This window comes from Dendropsophus ebraccatus, chromosome 10 (assembly GCF_027789765.1).
Source record: "Dendropsophus ebraccatus isolate aDenEbr1 chromosome 10, aDenEbr1.pat, whole genome shotgun sequence".
In the NCBI taxonomy this organism is placed as follows: domain Eukaryota; kingdom Metazoa; phylum Chordata; class Amphibia; order Anura; family Hylidae; genus Dendropsophus; species Dendropsophus ebraccatus.
The window spans coordinates 76,539,375-76,561,547 of NC_091463.1; the positions used below are offsets into that span (position 1 = coordinate 76,539,375).

Consider the following 22,173-nt stretch of genomic DNA (forward strand, 5'->3'; position numbering starts at 1 on the left):
ATTCCTGGGGGGCAGTGGGATGGAACACTGGAGACACTGATTGGGGATATAGACCAGAGGCTATACTACAGAGGAAAGACAAGAATGGGAAACCCTTACTCGATAGACTGACCTTACTCAAACCACTGTGTGTTAAGAAGAAGAAGGTGAAACTAGTTATAACCGTAGAAAACCCCAGTGCTAATGATGCAGGAACATATGTTATAGGTGGATATCGGGGAATGGCATCTGGTTATAAGGCAGGAATCAAGCTGAAGGACATGTTCCATTCTCCAGAGTGGAGAACAGAGGAGAAACAAACAACGGATATAATACATTTAGCCAAATCCCACATGCAAATGTATAATGAGATGGTAGCTATCTCAGACCCCACGGTAGAAGAGGTATATGCAGTTGAGACAGGATACAGTGATACCAACTATTGGTTAGAATGGATGAAATACACTGCAGCACAATACAACCGATCAAACTGTTATGTATGCTCTAGTGCCCGCCCACACCTTGGGTCAGTTCCCCTACACCTAGACCCAGCTTCAGAACGGTGTTTCCTCAGCCTGTTCACCAACAGTACTACTAACAACCCGATTTGTGAGACTTGGAAAGTAAAATATCCCATAATCACACAAGCACCCACCCGAAGCCAGGGAATCACAATATACCCTGGTAATTACACATGCTTCGTGAGCGAAGGGGAGGGTAGAAACCTGGGTAAGTTTGAACCAGGCTATTGTGGAAGTTACAGTAACGCAACCAGAGACCAACTCCTGAACCAGGTCCAATCAGTAGCTGATGTGTTCTGGATTTGTGGGGATATGAAAATAAGACCCAAACTTGAAGGTAATTGGACAGGGGAATGTGCACTAGCCAATGCCCTAATGCCACTTCATGTAATACCCCTTGAAGATGGTAAGATGGAAGAGGTTTTCTCATTCTAGAATTGCAAGGTCCCTTGACTCTTCCATCAGACACAAGAGAACTGTTGATCTGACCCCAAAGGTAAGCTTTGACCCACACATATACATAGATGCCATAGGAGTCCCAAGGGGGGTGCCAGATGAGTTTAAAGCTAGGGACCAGGTGAAAGCAGGATTTGAATCAATTTTCCCTCAGATAACCATAAACAAGAATGTGGATTGGATAAACTATATTTATTACAATCAACAGAGATTTGTCAATTACACTCGGGATGCCCTACATGGATTGGTAGACCAACTAGGCCCCACATCTATTATGACTTTCCAGAACAGAATGGCCCTAGATATGGTATTGGCAGAGAATGGTGGGGTATGTAAAATGATCAAGGATGTTTGTTGCACCTATATACCTGACAATACTGGTCCAAACGGTAAGGTAACCCTAGCCATTAAAAAACTAGACAACATATCCGAAGAGCTAAAGAGGAATGCTGGCATAACAGACCCATGGGACCAGTACTTCTCTTGGATGAACGGATGGCAGAAGTGGCTAGCACAGGTGGGCACGGTGCTAGGAGTAGTTTTACTGGCCTCATTAATCATGGTGATCTGTGTAACCCCTTGTGTCAAGAAGATGTTGTCTAAGGGTTTGGATGAGGTTACTCCAGTCTTTCCTTATCTGGGGGAAGATAATTTCACCTGTATGGAGGAGGATAGTACAGAAGGGGCTCCCCCAATGAGAGTTATTACCGAGCAACCCAGGGCCTGACAGGTTCCCTTTGAATCACTTATATGATAAAGAATAACCTAGACTTACAACTTAATTAGGGATAGATAAGGGGAGGGTAGACTCTCATGGTGACTAAGTCCCAGTGGAAGGAGGTGGTGTTTGTTAGGAACACAAACTCCAGTAGCTGGGTGAAATACCCCTACTCCCCATCCCTCACCATGAGACAGCTACAAAGGCTCAGGACTACTAGTTTTTAGGGAAAACAAGGGAAAGGTTATTCTAATGGGTGATTAAGTGATTTCAATGTTTCTAGGGGGGACTGTCAAGTATGGGGTCAGGGGATGACCCTCATAAGAGAAACATTTAAATCTACAATGTATACTAACACGTGATTCTCATTACAATATATAATTCTTAACAAACTGCTTCAGACATATATATATATACACTAGTAGCTTGTAACTGCTTCTGCAAGGCAAAGCCTTCACATGGAAGATTAATGGTTCCTGTCCTGGACAAAGAATGGTATGCTGGTGGTTTGCAGAGGAAGATAGAGGAAGTCACGTCCAGAAGATATGTGAAGATAGAAAACGTTACTACCACAAGAGTCTAAAGGCCTAAGCTACGCAGTAGAAAATGCATAAATTAATAGAGATTTGGTGTAATCCAATTAGATCAAAGAGGAATGTAATAATGTTATATTGTAACCACCCCTATATTCTACCCTATAAATGTATGGATCAAGGAAGTAATAAAGAGGAGTGTATATGGAACTTGGACCAAACTGGTTGTTGGTGTGATTTCCTTACGGCCGACACTTCCCTATTTTACAATCTAGACATAGACAGTTAGTTGAAGCGTGGCAGAATAAATTACCCTAATTACCCCATACCTCCCTGCCACGACAGGGAGGTGGCGTAGTAGCGTGTTCGGGAGCATGCAAAGGGTGCGTCACATTTAGCATTTTTCTGCCAGAAAAATGTCAGTGAAACCTATGCCAAGCTAACAAAAAAAGTAATGGTTCACATGGGAATTACCCAGCGTAAAGAGCATGGTCCCAGATATCCGTACTGACTAATCACTAGTGCTGTAGGGTATCCTCAGCTCCATCTTCTTTTGCATGCACTACAAAACCATGTAAATTTGTTAGTTTCAAAGGTGTAAATTCAAGCTCCCTGACCCCGTTGCAAATTTGTAAGCCCACCTAGCATTTGCCTTGTGGGCCCAACAGAGGCATCAGGGCCTGGGCCAGACTACTACTTCTGTACCTCTTACAGATACACCACTGAACAGAGTACAGCACAATACATGTATATAGTGTTATTATAATGTAGTGGAGGGATCTTGATTTGTTGTTGTGGACTAGTTTTTCACATGGCCTGACCTCACCTTAAGGTTTCATTCCCTTTGACTAAAAAGAATATTCCCATTTCCCATGCTAATGAATAGATTTACTGTGAGCTGTATCACATTTATTTCTTGTATTGTTTAGCACAGGACAAAGTACAAGATTAGCATAACATGTCTCCAAGATTATTCTGTTGCCCAATTGGGCAGCCTCCAATTGGCAATGTGACCAAAGTTTTATATGCAGTAATATAGATATAAAAAACTAGATTATTTTTTTTATTTTGGATAAATGTTTGAAGCCTTTTATCTAATGCCCTATTAGAAACTGTACGTATCATGTTAGCGTCCACCATTTGTTTTTTTAACTGTACTGGCTAGGTTCACGCACAGTGAAATAATAATAAAATACGGCTGTAAATACAAATTAGGGCCATGTTCTGAGATGTTCAAGCATCTGCAGTATCGGCCAGGAGAACATCACTTCAACTTAATTGGAATGCGGGTACATTTGGTTGTGCCCGTACTCCAATTAGCCATAGCACATAGTGTGAACGAGGCCTAATAATGTCCTTTAGTAAAGTCAAACGGAAATTTGCCAGCATGCACACACCACATAGAATTATGTGCGTAATTGATAACAGCCCTCAAAATAGTGAACATGTGAAGCAGTCTTTTTCTTCCTTTCTTTTTTATTTCTTTTTTTTTTTTTTTGAGATGTAATCTGCCAAAAAAGAAATAACTTTTTTCAATTTTTTCCATTTACACCATTCACTGTGTTGAAACACTTAGATAATGGAGCACATTTATCAATGTGAGTTTTTTTTGAGCAGAACTAATTTAACCCTTTCACGACTTGGGGTCATTGATGCATCAATGCCCAGGTCGTTTTTGGACATCAGCTTATGGGATCATAATGATCCCTTAAGCTGATGTCCCTATGTCTGCCCCCTCTCCTCTGTCCCCTGCCGCTGTCACAATCTTTTGACAGGGGCAGGGGAGAGACGGGAGGGGGCAGAGCGCAATGCCGCGCACATGGCGTGCGTCCTGCCTTCCCTCCCCCCGCCGGCCTTGGTACCCAGGAAGTCTAGAAATAATAGGACCTGTCCTATTTTTGTCCTAAATTCCACACACACCCCTTCCCCGGCACTCATCAGCGCCCAGTCAAGTTCTGCCGACTGCGGCGCCTGGCCCTTTATTTGTATGCCATTGTGTAATCCTAGGACTAATTTGTGTAGAGTATTTGAAGTCTGTTCTTTGGAATCCATTTTGTATCACTGTTGCTTCACTGCTAGACTAAAGGGGAACTCGGGATAAGAAAAACTTGTTTTCTATTAAAAGTACATTCAAAGTTATATAGATGTGTGTATACAATGTATTACCGTATCTGTGCGGTTCTGCCACACTGGTAGCTGATAGAAATCCAGGAAGTGAAAAAAAAATGGCCCCTGTGCTAATTCATATTGTCTCCTGCTCCTTCTGCTATCCCCCCTAAGGAAACAAGTAATCCATGCATCTGTCTCACATTTTGTGTGTTTGCTGATGATGCAGACAGGGGGCAGGGCGTGATGTCACAGGAGGCTTGGCTGGATACCCCAATCCCCTGAGTGATTCACCATCTCTGACCGGCCACAAGCAGGTGCAGCACTAATTTTACTGATTGGTATGGGTGAGGGACTGTGTGATCAGCTAAGGGAAAGCATTGCATTCTGGGAAATGCTAAACCAGGAAGGACAGAAACACAATACAGAGCAAAAAGCCTCCAAACAAATGGATTTTTGGTAGTTTTAAAACTGGGATAGACAGGTAAGTAATGCGTTATGCTTCTGCAGAAGTTTCATTTTTTTAACCTCTACCTGGAGTACCCCTTTACCTGGTGTCTGTTTATAAGTAACTCACTTTACACAGCTTGTACCAGAACATTGTTATTTAACATAGAGATTGACTATAGCCTTCCTTAAATACATATCTAAACCTTTTTTATAAAAAACTTCATAAAGTATTAATAAGTTGGCAAAACAGCTCCTAATCATCAGAGCATACAGTTAAACGCAGACCAGTGTTTGACAAGGCGAGGAGTCGTTGGCTCCTTTCCCTGTGAATTGGCTGGAGGCAGCATTATATCCAGGGGCGTAACTACCACCATAGCAGCCATAGTGGCTGCCATTGGGCCCACCAGATCAGGGGGCCCATTCCTGCAAAACTCTGAGTCTCCTGAGCTGTCATCATACTACCAAGGGAGATACTATGTACTGTGCTGGGTAGGATACTAGGGGAGATGCCTATTTTGGGGGACACTATCTACGGGGAGGGGAGATGTCTACCACTGGGGACACTAGGAAAGATGTCTACCATGCAGGACACTATCTACTGGGGGATACCAGGGGAGATGCCTAATATATAATATCTACTGATATCTACTGGCGAACAAACAGGGGAATTACCTACAGTGGGATGGGGGGGGGGCAATCAAAAGTTTGCTATGGGGCCCATCCCTTTTTAGGAACACCAATGATTATACCTCTAACCACAAGAAGCCGATACCTACCCCAGTGCTCCGACACACAAGAAGAGTGAGAAGGGAGTGGATAAGAGACGCTAGAGAGCAGCGCTTCAGCCCTAGAACAGGTAAGTACGTATTTTTATTATTTATTTCAGTTTTTATCATCAGAAAATACTGATGTTTTTCTGATGACTCCTGAAGCACTTCCTGGTCACGGACCTGTGAATGCTTCTTGGTTTTGTATACGCATATGTCCAAATAAACTAAATTCATATTATTCTGGACTCCTTTAGTAGGCGTCAACATTAATTAGAGAGTACTGGATGTGCCGTGTTAAACTGGCAGCAGGTATTCTACAGGATTTTTCTTATTCAGCTGAACCATAAATGTAATTAAGTTGTTTTGCTTATTATTATGCATTAATATTCATGTAGAAGAACCGTAACAAACGAAGATAAACTCAATTGGATTATATGTTAAATACAAACTGTGGAGTAAATCCATGCAACCTTGAGTGAATCCCGATTCTGTGTATGAGTTTAAGAAGGATTAACACTACTTATTATTTGAAGAGGTTACAGCAAGTAATTATTGAAATTTCATAGGGGCTGAATGTTCAATTGAGATGGTTTCATAACCCAAAAGACGCCCAACATGAAATGATATACAAATACAATAAATAAACAGAAATGTTATATAAGAGGATTGAGACTATTACATTACCATAAACTAAAGCTTTAGAAGAGAATTGGTTTTACTCTCTCTCTATATATAGTAGGTAGGTGACACAAATTGTAGATAGATCTCAAAACAGCATGGATCTGACAGGATGGGGGACCCTTCTTTTGGCTTTGGTCCTCTCCTGCCTCCTCATCTACTCAACATGGGACAAACTATACAAGAAACGCAATTTGCCACCAGGGCCGACCCCACTTCCCGTGATTGGAAATTTGCTGCATATCAAGAGGGGTGAGATGGTGAAGTCTCTTATGGAGGTAAGTTTGACATATCTATGGTATTGTAAAAAAAAAAAAAAAAAAGCCAACAGCAGCACAATCCAACTGAGGCCTCAATAATGTGTGGATGCATGCTGGTAAGCCCACAATCCCTCATCAAGACTTGAATGTAGGATGGTCCAACAGCATCCTTGGTGAAGTCAAAAATCAATTCTTTATTACATAATCTGATCAAACAAAAGCAGCAATGTTTCAACCCTATGGATGTTTGTCAAGCAGCCATCCTATGGTGACATGTACCATAGACTCAATAGAGCATATTCCTTCATACCTTCAAAAAAAAAAGAGAGAGATTTTGTTAATCAAGTATTATGTTGTTTATTATCATCTTGAAATGAAGAAGGAGGCATGGGTGTATGTGTGGCTGGTTAAGGGTGTGTGTGTAGTAGTGGGGGGGGTGGTAAATTATTTATATTTGCTGATGTTTATCTATGTTCTGTATTTTATATAATAGAAGGATGGGGGAAAAACACAACAAAATGCAATAATACAAAAATGTGGGTTTTATTTTTTGTTTAATGCACTTTACAGTAAAACTAACATTTTGGGGTGGATTTAATTAACGAAGATCGACGTATGCCAGTCTTATATTAAGCCCCACCCCCTTTTCCAGGCAGGATTCAGTAAGAGGCGTACGTCTCTTAGTGAATCTGGCAAACCGGGTGCCCGAATCTGCACCTGGTGTACCAAATCTACACCTGCTTCCAGGCGTAAATCATGATAAATAAGCTCCAAGCTCCAGAGGCCTGAATCCGAATTCACTTAAAGTAAAGATCATCCCGGCCGGATCACATCCCGGCCATTGTTATACGTAGTATGAACATGGCCTAAAAGTGGTTAATGTTGAGCTTGGTGTGTTACTTATCAGGATAAGGAAACGGAAGTTGAACCAACTAGTTCTCCCAATACCTGATCATTGGCATCAAGATTAAAGTGACTCTAAATCCACAATCTGCCCTCCTCCAAACCGCTTGTACAGCCGGATAGCTTCTTTTTAATACAAGAAATGCCCTGGGGTCCATTCTGCAGGTGATGTAGTTATTGCCCTAAAAAAAAACTTTTAATTTTGCAGCCCTGTGTCAAATTGGCGCGACCTAAAATATCCATGCCCTAGGATTGCGAAGCCCTTCTGTCCAAACCCCCACCCTCCTCATCATTAGGAATGCCCCAGGCAGGATTTCTCCTTATCATCACTTGTCTGAACGCTGCATATGACGATCCAGCATATGTGCAGTATTCAGACAGGTGATGAATAGGAGAAATTGTTCAAGGGGCATTCCTAATGATGAAGAGGGCGGGGAGGAGGGACGGAGGGGTGTCACAATCCTAGGGCACAAATACTCTAGGCCACACTAATTTGACACAAGGCTGCAAGTTTAAAAGTTGTTTTTTAGGACAATGACTAAATCACCTGCCGAACGGACCCCAGGACAGATCTTGGATTAAAAGCAGCTATCTGGCAGTGCAAGCGGTTTGGAGGGGGTCAGATGATGGGTACCGAGTCGCTTTAAAAGACATCCACTTAAAGCTAAGGTACTATCAGGTGGGGCTGTCACTTGAACGGGAGCTGAGTTGCACTTGTACGTCACCACTGCTACTCACTGAGCTGAGCCAACTGCTTCTGGCCTCCTTCACTATGATTGATGACTTGTCCTATGGTAAGGCCATCAATCTGTTTTGCCTAGAAAACCCATCTAAAGCAATACGTTCCATTCACCTAGTATAAATAATGTCCAATTAATAAGCTTTTACTGCCTCTTTCCCTGTTCAGATGGGGGCTCAGTATGGACCTGTATTTACATTCTATTTTGGACAACGACCAGTAGTTATTCTAAGCGGCTATCAGGCGGTGAAAGAAGCTCTCATTGACCAAGCAGAGGAATTCAGTGGCAGAGGAAGAATGGCTTCAATTGACAAAATCTTTCAAGGACACGGTAAGTAACATTTTACTTGAATACTTTTATTTATATGTATTTATTTATTTTATTTCTAGACATATGATTATAATTTTATATATATAATAGCGTCACTATATTCTGCAGCACTTTACAATTCTAGGGGTACATATATAGACAAAATGCAGACATTACAGAGATACACATGTAGCCATCAAGTCAAACATGAGAACCATCACCAGCATCATGGATCTCCGATCCCTGCTGTACAGACCTCCCAGGTTTGTGGATGTGTTGTTATTGGCCTCTCAGCCAATCAGTGACTGCATTGGTATCTCACCTCAGCCCATAGATTGGCTAAGCCAGCTTATGATGTCATATCTATAAATTCTGAAGAACTACGCAACAGGGACTGGATCTCCATAACGCCATCAGTTTTCATGAAGTATACAGCGTAACACAGTGTGTATATATATATATATATATATATATATATATATATATACAGATGTAGCCAGGGTTAACATGATCCCTGACTCAACAATTGTGTCAGGGAGCTATGCTAAGTCAATTAGAGTGTCGAGTTAAATGTGTCATTATGATCAAGTTAACCCAGGCTACATCTGTATGTGTATATATATATATATATATATATATATATATATATATATATATATATATATTTTTTTTTTTTTTTTTATTTATTCATTGCTTTATTGTAGTTTGGAAGTAGAAGGCTGGAAACATATGTCAAATTACAGACTTTTCTTAGATATCAGTTAAAAGATCTATATAGATACATTGCTGTGATAATAGCTCCCAATTTCCTCCATGCAGGGGTTGTATTCAGTAATGGGGAACGTTGGAAACAGCTCCGTCGGTTCTCACTTACTACACTGAGGAATTTCGGCATGGGGAAGAGAAGCATCGAGGAGAGGATCCAAGAAGAAGCGCAGTGTTTGGTGGCAGCCATCAGCAAATATAAACGTATGATCTACTTTATATTTATTGTTCGCCAATAACCAGGATCAACGGGGGGAATTATCATGTACATCAGTTTTCATTTAGTTTTCGAGTTCAGCTAAATATGAGGACACTTAGTCATCAATTTATTGTCAAGGGACCTTTCTAACAGAGAATCCCTTGAAGTCAATTACTATAATTATCAAGTCAATATAAGCATGCCTGTAAGCGCTGCACAATCTGTTGGCGCTATACAAATAAATATTATTATTATTATTATTATTATTATTATTTCACATATTTTTTTTACCAACAGAAAAGCCTGTTGATCCCAGAAATATCCTTGTTCAGGCGGTCTCCAATGTTATCTGCTCAGTTGTATTTGGAAATCGGTTTGAATATGAAGACTTGCAATTTCTGAAACTACTCAATTTATTTAGTGAGGTTTTTGTAGTGATGAGCTCAACCTGGGGCCAGGTACAGTAAAATCCCACGTCTTAGTATTGTTGTGTACTTTGCTACACTCTATATGTGGTTTCCCACTAGGGGTGTTACTATTGTTTACACCCTTCACAAAAGTCTGTACTTTTTGTGGTCTTGTTGCAGCCAAAGTAGTATTAATAGATGACCACTAGATGTCGCTATATTATGTATTGAAGTGTAGAAGCTGCACAGCTGAAGTGTCTGTAAGGGTTATTGTGTTTGTGTGTACTAGAATCTGTGGGCCAGTAAGATTTTCACTTTCTTCTGTCCTATCACCTCTTCTCTCTGTTATTCTGTTACACTCTTTTCACCCAACCACAGCGTGCTTTATACGCTGGATAGGAAGTTAGTGCCTTGGGTGAAGAAGGAGTCTTAGTCGGGTTTCTGTGGAGGAAGGACGCAGACCAGATTGCTCTCCACAGTGATCCTACCTGGGCCCTGGCCCTCCGCCAGGTCCCCCAGTAAGGAAAAGGAGCAGTCTTAGTTAGTGCACCGCATTAATAGGACACAGGAAAGTGCTCTGTTACAAACTTCTCTCTCAGTGCCTATACCCCGTATGATGCAGTGTTAAACCTCTCAGGAGAGAACTTAACTCACGCCATAGACTAGGAGAAACAACAGTGCAGGACAGTATCCACTAAAGAGCCAATGAGCTAGGAACTGATCCGGGTGGAGCAAAGTTACTGTGAAAGTCTATGAACTCCATCTCGCAGCATGAGTTTCAGCCAGGGAACCCTCAGCACTCTGCTCATCCAAGGTCTGGGGCCTGTGTCACCTATTAGTATGGTTCAGGCAATGCTAGTGGGCATATGGTGGTGTGAAGACTCTAGAAAAGTCAATATGCAGGCACAGATTTTCTCATTCTTCTTCTAAAAGTATTCTTCTATATACTCCAACATCCCGGCAGAGCAAATAACTGCTTAGATTGAGACTCTCATGGCCCCCTCCTCTCTACTACTACCTTAGTACAACTCTACTAATACTGCTACATCCTACTCATCATTTATCACCCAGATCTGGTGACTCTGGGGGAGATTTATCAAAGGGTGTAAAATTTAGACTGGTGCAAACTGCCCACAGCAACCAATCACAGCTCCTCTTTCCTTTCAGCACTGCCTAAAGCCGAGCTGTGATTGGTTGCTGTGGGTAGTTTGCACCAGTCTAAATTTTACACCCTTTGATAAATCTCCCCCTCTATGTTCAAGTGTTTAGTGGAACTTTATCAAGTGTATATCCAAGCTCATCTGTATCACCTGTTGCACATTTGCCAATAGTAAATCAAGTCAACGTTATCCACGGAGACTGTGATTATTCACTACCACCTACACAGCATGGCAGGTCCTGCTATTCTGGAGGGTCATAACACCTCTCTGGCCACCTGTGACGACATCATCCGTGACAACACTATCCCACGGTACCCGGTAGCAACCCAACAGGACACCGAACACAGGGGAAAGGGGTACAACCATCCCTACACCTTAAAAGCAGGCATGCCATCACACCTGTGTGCCCATCTGGCACTGGCGTCACGTGACAAAATCTTAAGGTCCGGCTGTATGTCGGCCATCCACCACAGGAGTGGCGTCACACTTCCATCTAGCAAGTGACCGTCCGTCCCACCGCTATAACACCATCCGGGGGCTCCACCACATATATAGAGACATTCGTAGAATAAAATAGTATTCTAAGCACCATTTACAATGCCAGTATTCAGTGCTTCCCAAACTGTGAGGTGGGCTTCACTAGTGCTGGTGAGGCCCCTCTGGGGGGGGGGGGGGGGGCAGTATTAATAAAAGTGACTGTACACTGCACAGCCCTTACCCTGACTTCATCAGTATCTAGTTTAGGACCATTATTGACTAATTGCATTCCTTTGCTATAAGCTCACAAATGAAGGAGTCTAAAGGCCCTATTACACGAAGCGATTATAGGTGGCATTTGGCAGATCTAGATGTTTATTATAATTGGGTGACACTTTGTGAATTAATACACATGTTCTATTCGGTAATAAATACATCTTGTTTTTAGCTTCATGAATTGATTCCTAGCATTATGGACTATGTGCCTGGACCACACCATAGGATGAACCCCCTTCTTGAGAAGATGCTTGAATTTGTAGCTGAAAGGGTGAAGATGAACGAGGCAACGATAGACCTAACTTCTCCCAGAGATTATATAGATTGTTTCATCGCCAAAATGCAGCAGGTACCCATTATTTCCTTCTGTATTCATTGAGTTATTTATGTCAAGTCGTCAGGGGATATGGAGTGTTCTCAGGGTATCTAGTGAGGTAAGGGGGGGAACAGGGACTAGTGAGTATCCTATGTTGTTATATTAAGGGGTAGTAAAATTAATTGAGAGTCAGGGTCAATAGTTTTTGGCAGTAGCCTTGGGCACTTCTAAAAAAAAAAAACATTCGTCCTTGGATAATCTCTTCAAATATGCTTGAAAACCTGCACATGGATTTTTACATTGGTGGTAATACAGATGGAGTCGTTGGTCTTTCTGAGGGCATAGTCACCTAAGAAAAATACAAAGGTTTAGTTCCAAAGTTGTTCATTCTTCCAATGTAAGCCTGGGATTATGACAGATCTTTCTTTTTATAACATTACAGGACAAAGAAAACCCAACTTCTGAGTTCAATTTAAGAAATCTACTGCTGACCGTCCTGAACTTGTTCTTTGCTGGGACAGAGACAGTCAGCACCACATTACGGCATGGGTTCCTCATCCTTCTGAAATACCCTGAGATACAAGGTAAATAAAAAAAGTACAAGTTAAGGCTATGTTCACACACAGTATTTTTGCTCAGTATTTTGGTCAGTATTTTTTAACCAGAAGTGAATTGAAAATATAGAAAGGCAATTTAGTAGATGTCCATCATATAATGACAAATAATTACCGTTATTTTAAAACATCGGCCATTATTTGCTATTAGGCCATCCACTAAATTTCAGCTGCGTCTGCGTTTTCAATTCAATCCTGGTTTTGGTTGAAAAATACTGACCAAAATACTGAGCAAAAATACTGTGTGGGAACATAGCCTCAATGTACGGAAGCCTGTCTGGTGTACCTGTTCTATCCCATATTACCTCAGCTGATTCCATTTGTAAAACTGATTTTTTTTTTATGGACAATTATTAACTTGCCTATGATTAGGAAAACCGTTCTTGGCTCTGGTTTGATATGACTAAGCTAGTTTCCTTGGACAAAACCTCTAAAAAATATTGTACATGTTATAATATCTATATGGAAACTGTATATACAATGGGCATGATGTCAGGTATCACACCAAATGGCTAATGAGAATGATGCTTCTTCTAGAAAAGATGCATAAAGAAATAGATTCAGTCATTGGCCACAACCGAAGTCCGAATATTGAGGATCGGAGCAAGATGCCTTACATGGAAGCCGTCATCCATGAGATACAGAGGTTCAGTGATGTTATTCCAATGAATGTCCCCCATACTGTCATCAGAGACACTGCATTTAGAGGATTCATCATTCCAAAGGCAAGTATCAAGCAAACAACTTACAGAAAAAAGAAATTAAAGGAAATTAACTTTGACGCCTGATGTCAAGTAAACAAGGCTAACTGGGGCTGACACAGGCCATACTTGCCATGTTAAAGAAAAAGAAAGTTCCTAAATACTGTTGTTAATAGTTTTAGGGGTGCATTTTTTATAGGGGTTTCCAGTATACAGGTCTCAAATCCAATGCAGAAATTGGTTGTATAAAAAAAATATTGATTGTTAACTTTTCATAATATTTTCATGAAAATTTTATATTTGATGCAAAACTTCCAGGCCCTTTAGGGTTCTAAAAAGTTAAAGCACGTTTACCAAATGATGGCAGCGAAGAAAGTTTGCTGAATGTATAAACCATGTCTCACCACACGGGCACTTTTCATGGTGAGCTAGGAGTGGGACCAGCTGTTGAGAGTTGCAGTGGCTGCTCTAGTGTAGAGTAGAGAGTCCTGCACAGTTGCAGGTTTGGATGTGAGGGACAACAGAGGCAGATTTCAGTTCAAAAATACTTAACTGTATAGCTTTTAAGGACCGCACAAAACCTTATAGCTTCTGGAATACAATAGCCTCTTGTTCAAGGCGGCCAACTCTCCCGTAGGAGGCAACACTGAGAACGGTTCTCACATGCTTAGACAGATACAGAGTCCACGGAATACTAATGGGAACTTGCTAATCTTTAGAAGACAATAATTTACTGTAGTACTCTTGACATATAACAACTGCTTGAGATATATTTGGGATCACCAATTCAGAGGTTTTTTTTTAGGAGACATGGGCCTGTTGTCACGCTGGGAGTTGTGGTTCCCCTGTGCCGCCACTAGCGATGACGTAAGCCGCACCAGGAACCGGAGTCTAAGGGGCCGCTGGTCTTCATGAAAGCCTGCTGCAAGGCAGGATGGATTTTCTGCGGCAGGCGACCCCCAGGTCGTTACCCCTGGCTTGGCTTGCTAGTGGCGGTGGCGAGGTGCAGCTGGAGACTAGTAGGCACATGGACAGGTACTCAGCAGGTGGCTTGGCTGGAACTGAGACAGCAGTCAGATGGCAGAAACCAGGAATGGTTGGAACCACTGAGCAGGATACACAGGCAGGAATATATGGACAGGATACACAGGCTGGATACAGGAGAGCTGGGCCACACACTAATGGGAAGCATGTAGAGGCTCCAACACCTGTGGTGGGGCAGGGCTGCAATACATAGGAGAGCTGCAGAGCAGCAGCCAATTAAAGGCACACTGACCTTTTAAATTAAAGCAGAGCCGGCGCGCGTGCACCCTAGGAGAAAGGGATGCGCCCGTCGAGCTGAAAGGGAGTCGGAGGAGGAGCCCCGGCACAGAGCAGGAGATGGGGCAACAGCGGCAGAACCTGCGCGGCCGAGGACAAGACTGTGGCCATGACCAAGAGTGACAGTGCGACCGCGGCGAGAGGTGTGTGCCGCGGCCGCGGATGTGACACCGGTGGTCTTCATGGGGGTATGGCTTTATGAAGGTATTTGAAAATGGTGTATAAAATTAAACAGCCCCTTTCATGCTTTAAATGGTGGTTCTATGGTGGATAGACATCTTCTGATATTAAAGACTTGAGCTATCCCTATAATCTGAAAGCCTGCAAAACCAGATAGTTGTACATATTTCCCAAGTTCACCGCAGTTTATCTGCCATAAAACTTGTAAATCATTAGTCATAAATAAATATAAGGTTATTGACTTGCAAACTTGAACCCTAAAAGCTGGCAAACTAGATTGGTACTTCCATAGGCAGACTGAGGTTATGTTCACACACATTTTGGTCAACATTTTAAGCCAAACTAGGAGTCATTTATCTTTGCTGATTCCACTTCTGATTTTAGAAAAAGTACTACACATCAAATTCTACCCAAAATACTGTGTATGCATATAGCCATAGAGTTATATTTAAAGATTTGCAAAGTAAAAATCAGAATAGACTTTGTGTGAATATAGCCTTAAAGGAGAATTCCAACCCTGGCAAGGATGTGACAGGTGGCAGGGGAGAGCGAAACAATGAAGCATTGGTTACCTCTCTGTGTGCCCGAATGCGCCAACTGACCAGAGTTTTACTGACGTCACGAATCGGGGGAAAATGCCCTTCCCGGCTGATGGACTGGCTGCGTCCCATCCCAGTCACTGACTGGCAGAGCTGCCAGTTCATCCGCCAGGTGTTGACATAGGCAGCACAGGGGATCATGGAACCCACGGGGGTCCCGCAGCGGCAATCAGGCACTAAAGAGGCACAGGGAGAGGTGAGTTAGTATACTTTGTTATTTTCCCTCCGTGCCCTGCGATTTAAAAAAACATTAGGGCAGACTTCTCCTCTAATGTCCCTGCCATTAAAAAAAAAAACCTAGCCTTCATGATTTTAGAATGGCTCCATAGAATAGCTACAAAATGTGTGTCCCCTTGCCAGAGGTATAGGTAGGATTCATAGGGCCCTTATAGCAGAAAACTGTTATTATGCTACTGCTTATCGTAGGGGATGGGGGGGGGGGGTCTGGGGGTCTTGCTGTGTCAGTTTTGCTCAATCGTGGATTAAATCGTGGCCATCCACCCACCCTGGCCCCCGTGTAGTGCTCCCATAGTAGATGGCACCTTGTGTAGTTCCCCTCTAGTAGATGGCCCTCTGGGTAGGTCACTGTATGGTAGTTTGCCCCTGTTTAGTTTAATGGCCGTAGCCGTGTAGTTCCATTATTTGATGTGGGTAATTTAGACAACCATGGGCCCTGGGCGGTAGACCAAACCACCTACATTATAATCTGAGCACGGGCCCCATAGCAGTGGTGTGGTCTGCTGTCACTGTAGCTACGCTCATGCCCCTCACTCATTCTAATGCTGGTAGGGTCTCGGCCCCTCTACTGCTGTCAATGACTGTGTCCAGAACTGCAGAGCTGTACAAGCCCCTATCCCTCCTCAGTTACATACGGTTAATGTGCTAGCAATACTAAGCCTTCCCTAATGTCAATTCTAATGCATGTTTGCATCTGCAGAGTGAAGCACAGTGAATGCATATCTGGAATTCACCACTAGCTCTGCTTCATTGTGCCATTGTTGCAGTGAGATTGATACAGACTGCTTCACCATGCATTAGTATAGACATTGCATGTATGTATAACTATACTACTCACACTGGATTAGGACTGACAAGTCATTTTATTCTTTCTTTTATTCTCCGATACAGGGTACAGATGTTTATCCCTTGTTGTGTACCGTTCTGCGAGACTCCAGCCAGTTCACCACCCCAGACCGATTTAACCCTGGACATTTTCTGGATGAGTCTGGAAGCTTTAAGAAAAGTGATGCATTTATGCCATTCTCCACAGGTATTGGTGTATAATAGCTTCAAAAGGAATCTGTCAGCACCCCGGCTCTGCTGTCGCTGGCAGTCCCCTTGTCAGCATGGTACCTTTTGGTAACTTGTCCATAGAGTGGATTATGCGTAATCTCAGGTCTCCTACTGTAATGAAGGGTAAAAGAGGAGTTGAGGCTCACCGTTTGTGTCCCACTCTAGCCCTCCTCACCACTGCTTCCCTCTCCCTCCTCTCCCTGCTCGCTCGTGTTGTCATCCAGTGTCTCTGAGTGTTTATTTCAGACATAAACTTCCTACAGAGGACTGATCTGCAATCAGATGTAGTTGTGTTTTAGCTGTGGTCTAGGGGTGAATGCCAGTTTACAATGAAAGTTTATTCCTGGGTTCGATTCCCTGATGGAAATGTAGTTTGTTTGTTTTTTTCTCACCACTGAATTATTTCTATAAGTGCAAAGAATTCCCAATTAGGTGAAAATTAGGTTTAAAATGATTTTTTTTTTTAATACAATGATTAGAATTAGAAAAAAAAAAATCCACATTTCATTTCCATCAGGGAAAAAACTTTATGGTCATTGGTCTCAACAAAAGTGATTTACCCCTAGACCGCAGCTCCAACACAACTATATCTGTAGGCAGTTTATGTCAGAGATAAACACTCAGAGACACTTGCTGACAGCTGAGGGAGCAGGAGGCCGGGGAGCAGAGATTATTGATGAAGGAGAAGATGGAGGGAGGAGTGGTGCAGAGTGCCAGAGTGCAGCACAAACACTGAGCCATCACTCCTCTTTGACTCTTCATTACAGTAGGCGACCTGAGATTTCACATAATCCACTCCAGGGACAAAAGGTAACATGCTAACTAGGGGACTGCCAACTACAGCACACTGTGAGTGCCTAGGATTCTATTCAGCAGTCATTCATTACAAACAAGTATAAAATACACTGCCCATTACCTAGTCATAGGGAGAGTGAGAAAAAAGGGGTTAGGTAAAGAAGTTAGCCCATTGCTTTTAATACTAAAGGTTTTTTTAACAACTGTTGAGTGAACAATCATTTTCTCTCCAATCTTTGGATGACGTCACGACTCGGGGGAAAATGGATGTGACAGGTGGCAGGGGAGAGTGTAACAATGAGGCATTGCTTACCTCTCTGTGTTCCCAGAATGCGCCAATTGACCAGCACCAGGACCCCTGCCGGAAGGCATTTTCCCCTGAGTTTTGATGATGTCATGACTCGGGTGAAAATGCCCCTCCTGGCTGATGGAATGACCGCTCAGTGAGCAGTCAGTCCATCGGCTGGGTCATGACATAGCCCATCGGTCCTGCCGCTCACCACAGGCACGGGAAGAGGTAAGTTTCCACTTGTAACCAATTCCCCACCCCAGCAAGCTGTCGGCTTTTAGAAATCAACGGTCTTCTCCTTTAACCCTTTGAGGACCAGGCCCAAAATGATCCAGTGGACCGCGCAAATTTTGATCTTAGTGTTTTCGTTTTCCCCTCCTCCCCTTCTAAGAGCTCTAGCACTCTCAGTTTTCTATCTACAAGCCATGTAAGTGCTTGTTTTTTACAGGAATAGTTGTACTTTGTAATGGCGTCATTCTTTTTACCATAACATGTATGATGGAATTCCAAATATATTACTTATGAAAATATAAATAGGTAAATAAGAATGCAATATGGTAACGTTTGGGGGGTTCCTGTGTCTACATAATACACTATATGGTAACAGAGACATGATACAATTATTCTATAGGTCAGGCCGAACACAACCATATGCAGGTTACACAGTTTCTCTAATGTTATATTTTTTTTTTTTTATGAAATCCTTTTTTTTGGCAATTAAATATTAATAAAATGTGCCTATTGTGACACAGTTTTATTTTTTCACCTACGGGGCTGTATGGGGTGTAATTTTTTCCGCCATGATCTTTAGTTTTTATTAATACCATATTTGTGAAGATCGGACGTTTTGATCACTTTTTTTATATAATGTAACATAAAATCGGTAATCCGAGCACTTTTTTCCCTCTTTTCGTGTACGCCGTTCACCGATCACAATGACGCTTGTTATATTTTAATAGATCGGACAATTACGCACGCTACGGTATATTATATGTTTATCTATTTATTTATTTTTATATGTTTTATTTATATAATGGGATAGGGGGGGTTATTTCAACTTTTATTGGGGGAAGGGTTTTGGGGTAGTGTAATAGTGTTTTGAACTTTTTTTTTTTTACACATTTGAAGTCCCTTTGGGGGACTTTTACATACACTAGTTTGATTTCTACACTGATGATTGCTATGCCATAGGCATAGCATTGATCAGTGTTATCGGCGCTCTGCTCATTGAGCCTGTCTGTGCAGGCTCAGTATAGCAGATCGCCGATCGGACCGCATGGAGGCAGGTGAGAGACCTCCGGCGGTCCGTTTCAACGATGGGGACCCCCGCAGTCACACTGCAGGGGTCCCGATCGGTAAGTGACAGGGGACTCCCCCTGTCACTTACACTTACATGCTGCGGTTGCGTTTAAGGGGTTAATGACACACGGCAGCGCGATCGCTGCAGCGTGTCATTACCGGTGAGGTCCCGGCTGCTCACTGCAGCCGGCCCCCACCTCCTAGAAACCGTGCTCCGCTCCGGAGCGCGCTTCATAGCGGGAGAACCACCCAGGACGTACAGTTACGTCCAGGGTCGTCTCGTGACAGACTTCCATGACGTAACTCTACGTCCTGGGTCGTCTAGGGGTTAAGCACATGGGGGAAGATTTATCAAACATGGTGTAAAGTGAAACTGGCTCAGTTGCCTCTAGCAACCAATCAGATTCCCCTTTTCATTCCTCACAGACTCTTTGGAGAAAAAAAAGTGGAATCTGATTGGTTGCTAGGGGCAACTGAGCAAGTTTCACTTTACACCATGTTTGATAAATCTCCCCCATGGTAGTGTATTGAAATGTTGCTGCATGTAGACACTGGATAAATGAGTTCCTTATTTTTCTACTGAGGTGCTGCTTTTGTTGTATAGGTTGGGGTGCTATTTCAAAGTGTATGTTCTTTGCTATGAAGGGAAAAACTTTAGCTAGGCATTTTAAAGGGGTAGTTCAACAAAAAATAAAACTTTGAAATCAACTGGAGCCAGAAAGTGCCACAGATTTGTAATTTACTTCTATAAAAAAAAAAAATCTTAAGTCTTACAGTACTTATCAGTAGCTGCATGTCCTGCAGGAAGTGGTGTATTTTTTCCAATCTGACACAGTGCACTCTGCTGCTACCTCTGTCCATGGCAGGAATGGTCCAGAGCAGTAGAGGTTTTCTATAGGGATTTGCTACTGATCTGGACAGTTCCTGTCACGAACAGGGGTGGCAGAAGAGAGCATTGTGTCAGTTTAGAAATAAAACATCACTTCCTGCTGGACATACAGCAGCTGATAAGTACTGGAAGACTTGAGATTCTAGAAGTGAATTACAATTCACTTCCTGGAACCAGTTCATTTGAAAGAAAACATTTTTGGGGGGAACTATCCCTTTAATGCTCAGTCCAAGAGGAGCCTTATACTAACCATATACTAGACAGACTTATACGTCACAGAAATGGCAGCTTAATAGGTAAAAATGTAAGGGCACCTACTACTTACTTAAAAGTCACAAAGTTCTCTGTGTTTCAGGAAAGCGGATCTGCCTAGGAGAAGGTCTTGCCCGCATGGAACTGTTTCTTTTCCTCACAACTATTCTCCAGAATTTCACCTTAACATCAGAGACAAAGTTCACAGAATCTGATGTTGCTCCCCGAATGACTGGATTTGCAAATGTTCCCATAGATTATAAATTGTCATTTGTCCCCCGTGTGGCATGAGTGAAATGTAACCATCATTCTTATTGTATACTTTGTCAATTTTGCTGCTGTAAAAAATTTGTGATTTTTTAATTAGATTTCCTTAAAAATCTCAATATGTATGCAGTGCTGTGTCTCACATCTGTGTCATGGCTTCTGGTTACGGTACACACTGTTCAATCTGATCTTCATGGTACCCAACATTTTTTTTCCAGGGACACCGTAGTGTCGACAGCAAGGGGTGTGGTTTATTGTGAGTGTGGTCTCTGTGGGGGTGGTCTATCATGGGTGTGGTCTGCTGGGTGTCGCTTGTCACCAGAGTTTTTTCTTCCCCAGAATTTTCCAGTTAAAATTTTATAGTCAGAACAACACAAAAGGAGCATTACCCCCCACCCCACCCCTCGCCAGTATCAGGTCCCAAATATATAACACCCCCCCGTTATTAGGTCCTCAGTATATTACACACTCTACCTCAGAGCAGCATACAGGTTGAAGCCGAGATAGCACTCTACTGACTGACTGTATATACTGGCAGTTTGTGCCCATATGATGCAGCTGCACCGCATATCATCATACTACTACCCCCTTCATCCTCCTGCCCCTCCATCATCATACTACTACCCCCTTTATCTTCCTATCCTTCCATCATCATACTACTACCCGTTCATCCTCCTGCTCCTCCATCATACTACTACCCCCTTCATCCTCCTGCTCTTCCATCATCATACTACTACCCTCTTCATCATCCTCCTGACCCTACATCTTCATACTCCTACCTCTTCCTCCTCCTGTTCCTGCCTCATCATACTACTACCCCTTTCATCCTCCTGCCCCTCCATCATCATACTACTACCCCCTTCATCCTCCTACTCCTCGATCATCATACTACTACCCCTTCATCCTCCTGCCCCTCCATCATCATACTACTATCCCTTTATCCTCCTTCCCCTCCATCATCATACTATTACCCCCTTCATCCTCCTGCCCTTCCATCATCTTACTACTACCCTCTTCATCCTCCTGCTCCTCCATCATCATTCTACTACCCTCTTCATCAGGGCCGGACTGGGACTGAAAATCAGCCCTGGCATTTCCGAGCACACAGGCCCACTTGCCGCGCGGTGATAAGTTATGAAACAATGTTGTGAGTGCAGCACGGCTACATGTTGTATCATCACAGCCATGACTGGAATTACAGATAATAACACAGTAAATGGGATCAGAAGCTTCTGTCTCTGTATTGTGTAGCTGAGCTGCAGTTACTGGTCGTCACCACTACACAGTGTACAGAAGCAGACTGCTTCCGGCCCTGGGCACCATGCTGAGTTTAACACCACCACCGCATACTGACTAATACCACCGCATACTGACTAATGCCACCGCATACTGACTAATGTCACCACACACTGACTAGTCAGTGTGTGGTGGCATTAGTCAGTGTGTGGTGACATTAGTCAGTGTGTGGTGGCATTAGTCAGTGTGTGGTGACATTAGTCAGAATAAGATCCTCTGTACACAGATCACTATCACCTCATCCAGTCATATAGAGGTAGACGCAGCTCCACACAGGCTCTGTACACCATATACATTACAGCGCAGTTATATCAAGTGACTCACAGGGGACGTCTTCTCCGATTGTAGTTCTTCCC

At 42.8% G+C, this 22,173-nt stretch overlaps 1 protein-coding gene across 1 annotated transcript; it reads left to right on the forward strand.

Annotated features, from left to right (window-relative positions):
• Positions 1-6,309: 6,309 nt before the first annotated feature.
• On the forward strand, positions 6,310-20,582 carry LOC138766434 (cytochrome P450 2G1-like). The gene is made up of 9 exons (XM_069944028.1): positions 6,310-6,489; positions 8,282-8,444; positions 9,243-9,392; positions 9,685-9,845; positions 11,880-12,056; positions 12,466-12,607; positions 13,175-13,362; positions 16,566-16,707; positions 20,358-20,582. The coding sequence occupies exons 1-9, from the start codon at positions 6,310-6,312 to the stop codon at positions 20,543-20,545; spliced, it is 1,491 nt and encodes a 496-aa protein (XP_069800129.1). The 3' UTR covers positions 20,546-20,582.
• The last annotated feature ends 1,591 nt before the right edge of the window (positions 20,583-22,173 follow it).

What these genes read in the sequence shown, in the direction of transcription:
- LOC138766434 (XM_069944028.1), top strand. Translation starts at nt 6,310, where the DNA reads ATGGATCTGACAGGATGGGGGACCCTTCTTTTGGCTTTGGTCCTCTCC. An exon ending in TGGTGAAGTCTCTTATGGAG is followed by an intron (nt 6,490 to 8,281) that starts GTAAGTTTGACA and finishes TTCCCTGTTCAG; the next exon opens with ATGGGGGCTCAGTATGGACC. An exon ending in ATTTATGCCATTCTCCACAG is followed by an intron (nt 16,708 to 20,357) that starts GTATTGGTGTAT and finishes TCTGTGTTTCAG; the next exon opens with GAAAGCGGATCTGCCTAGGA.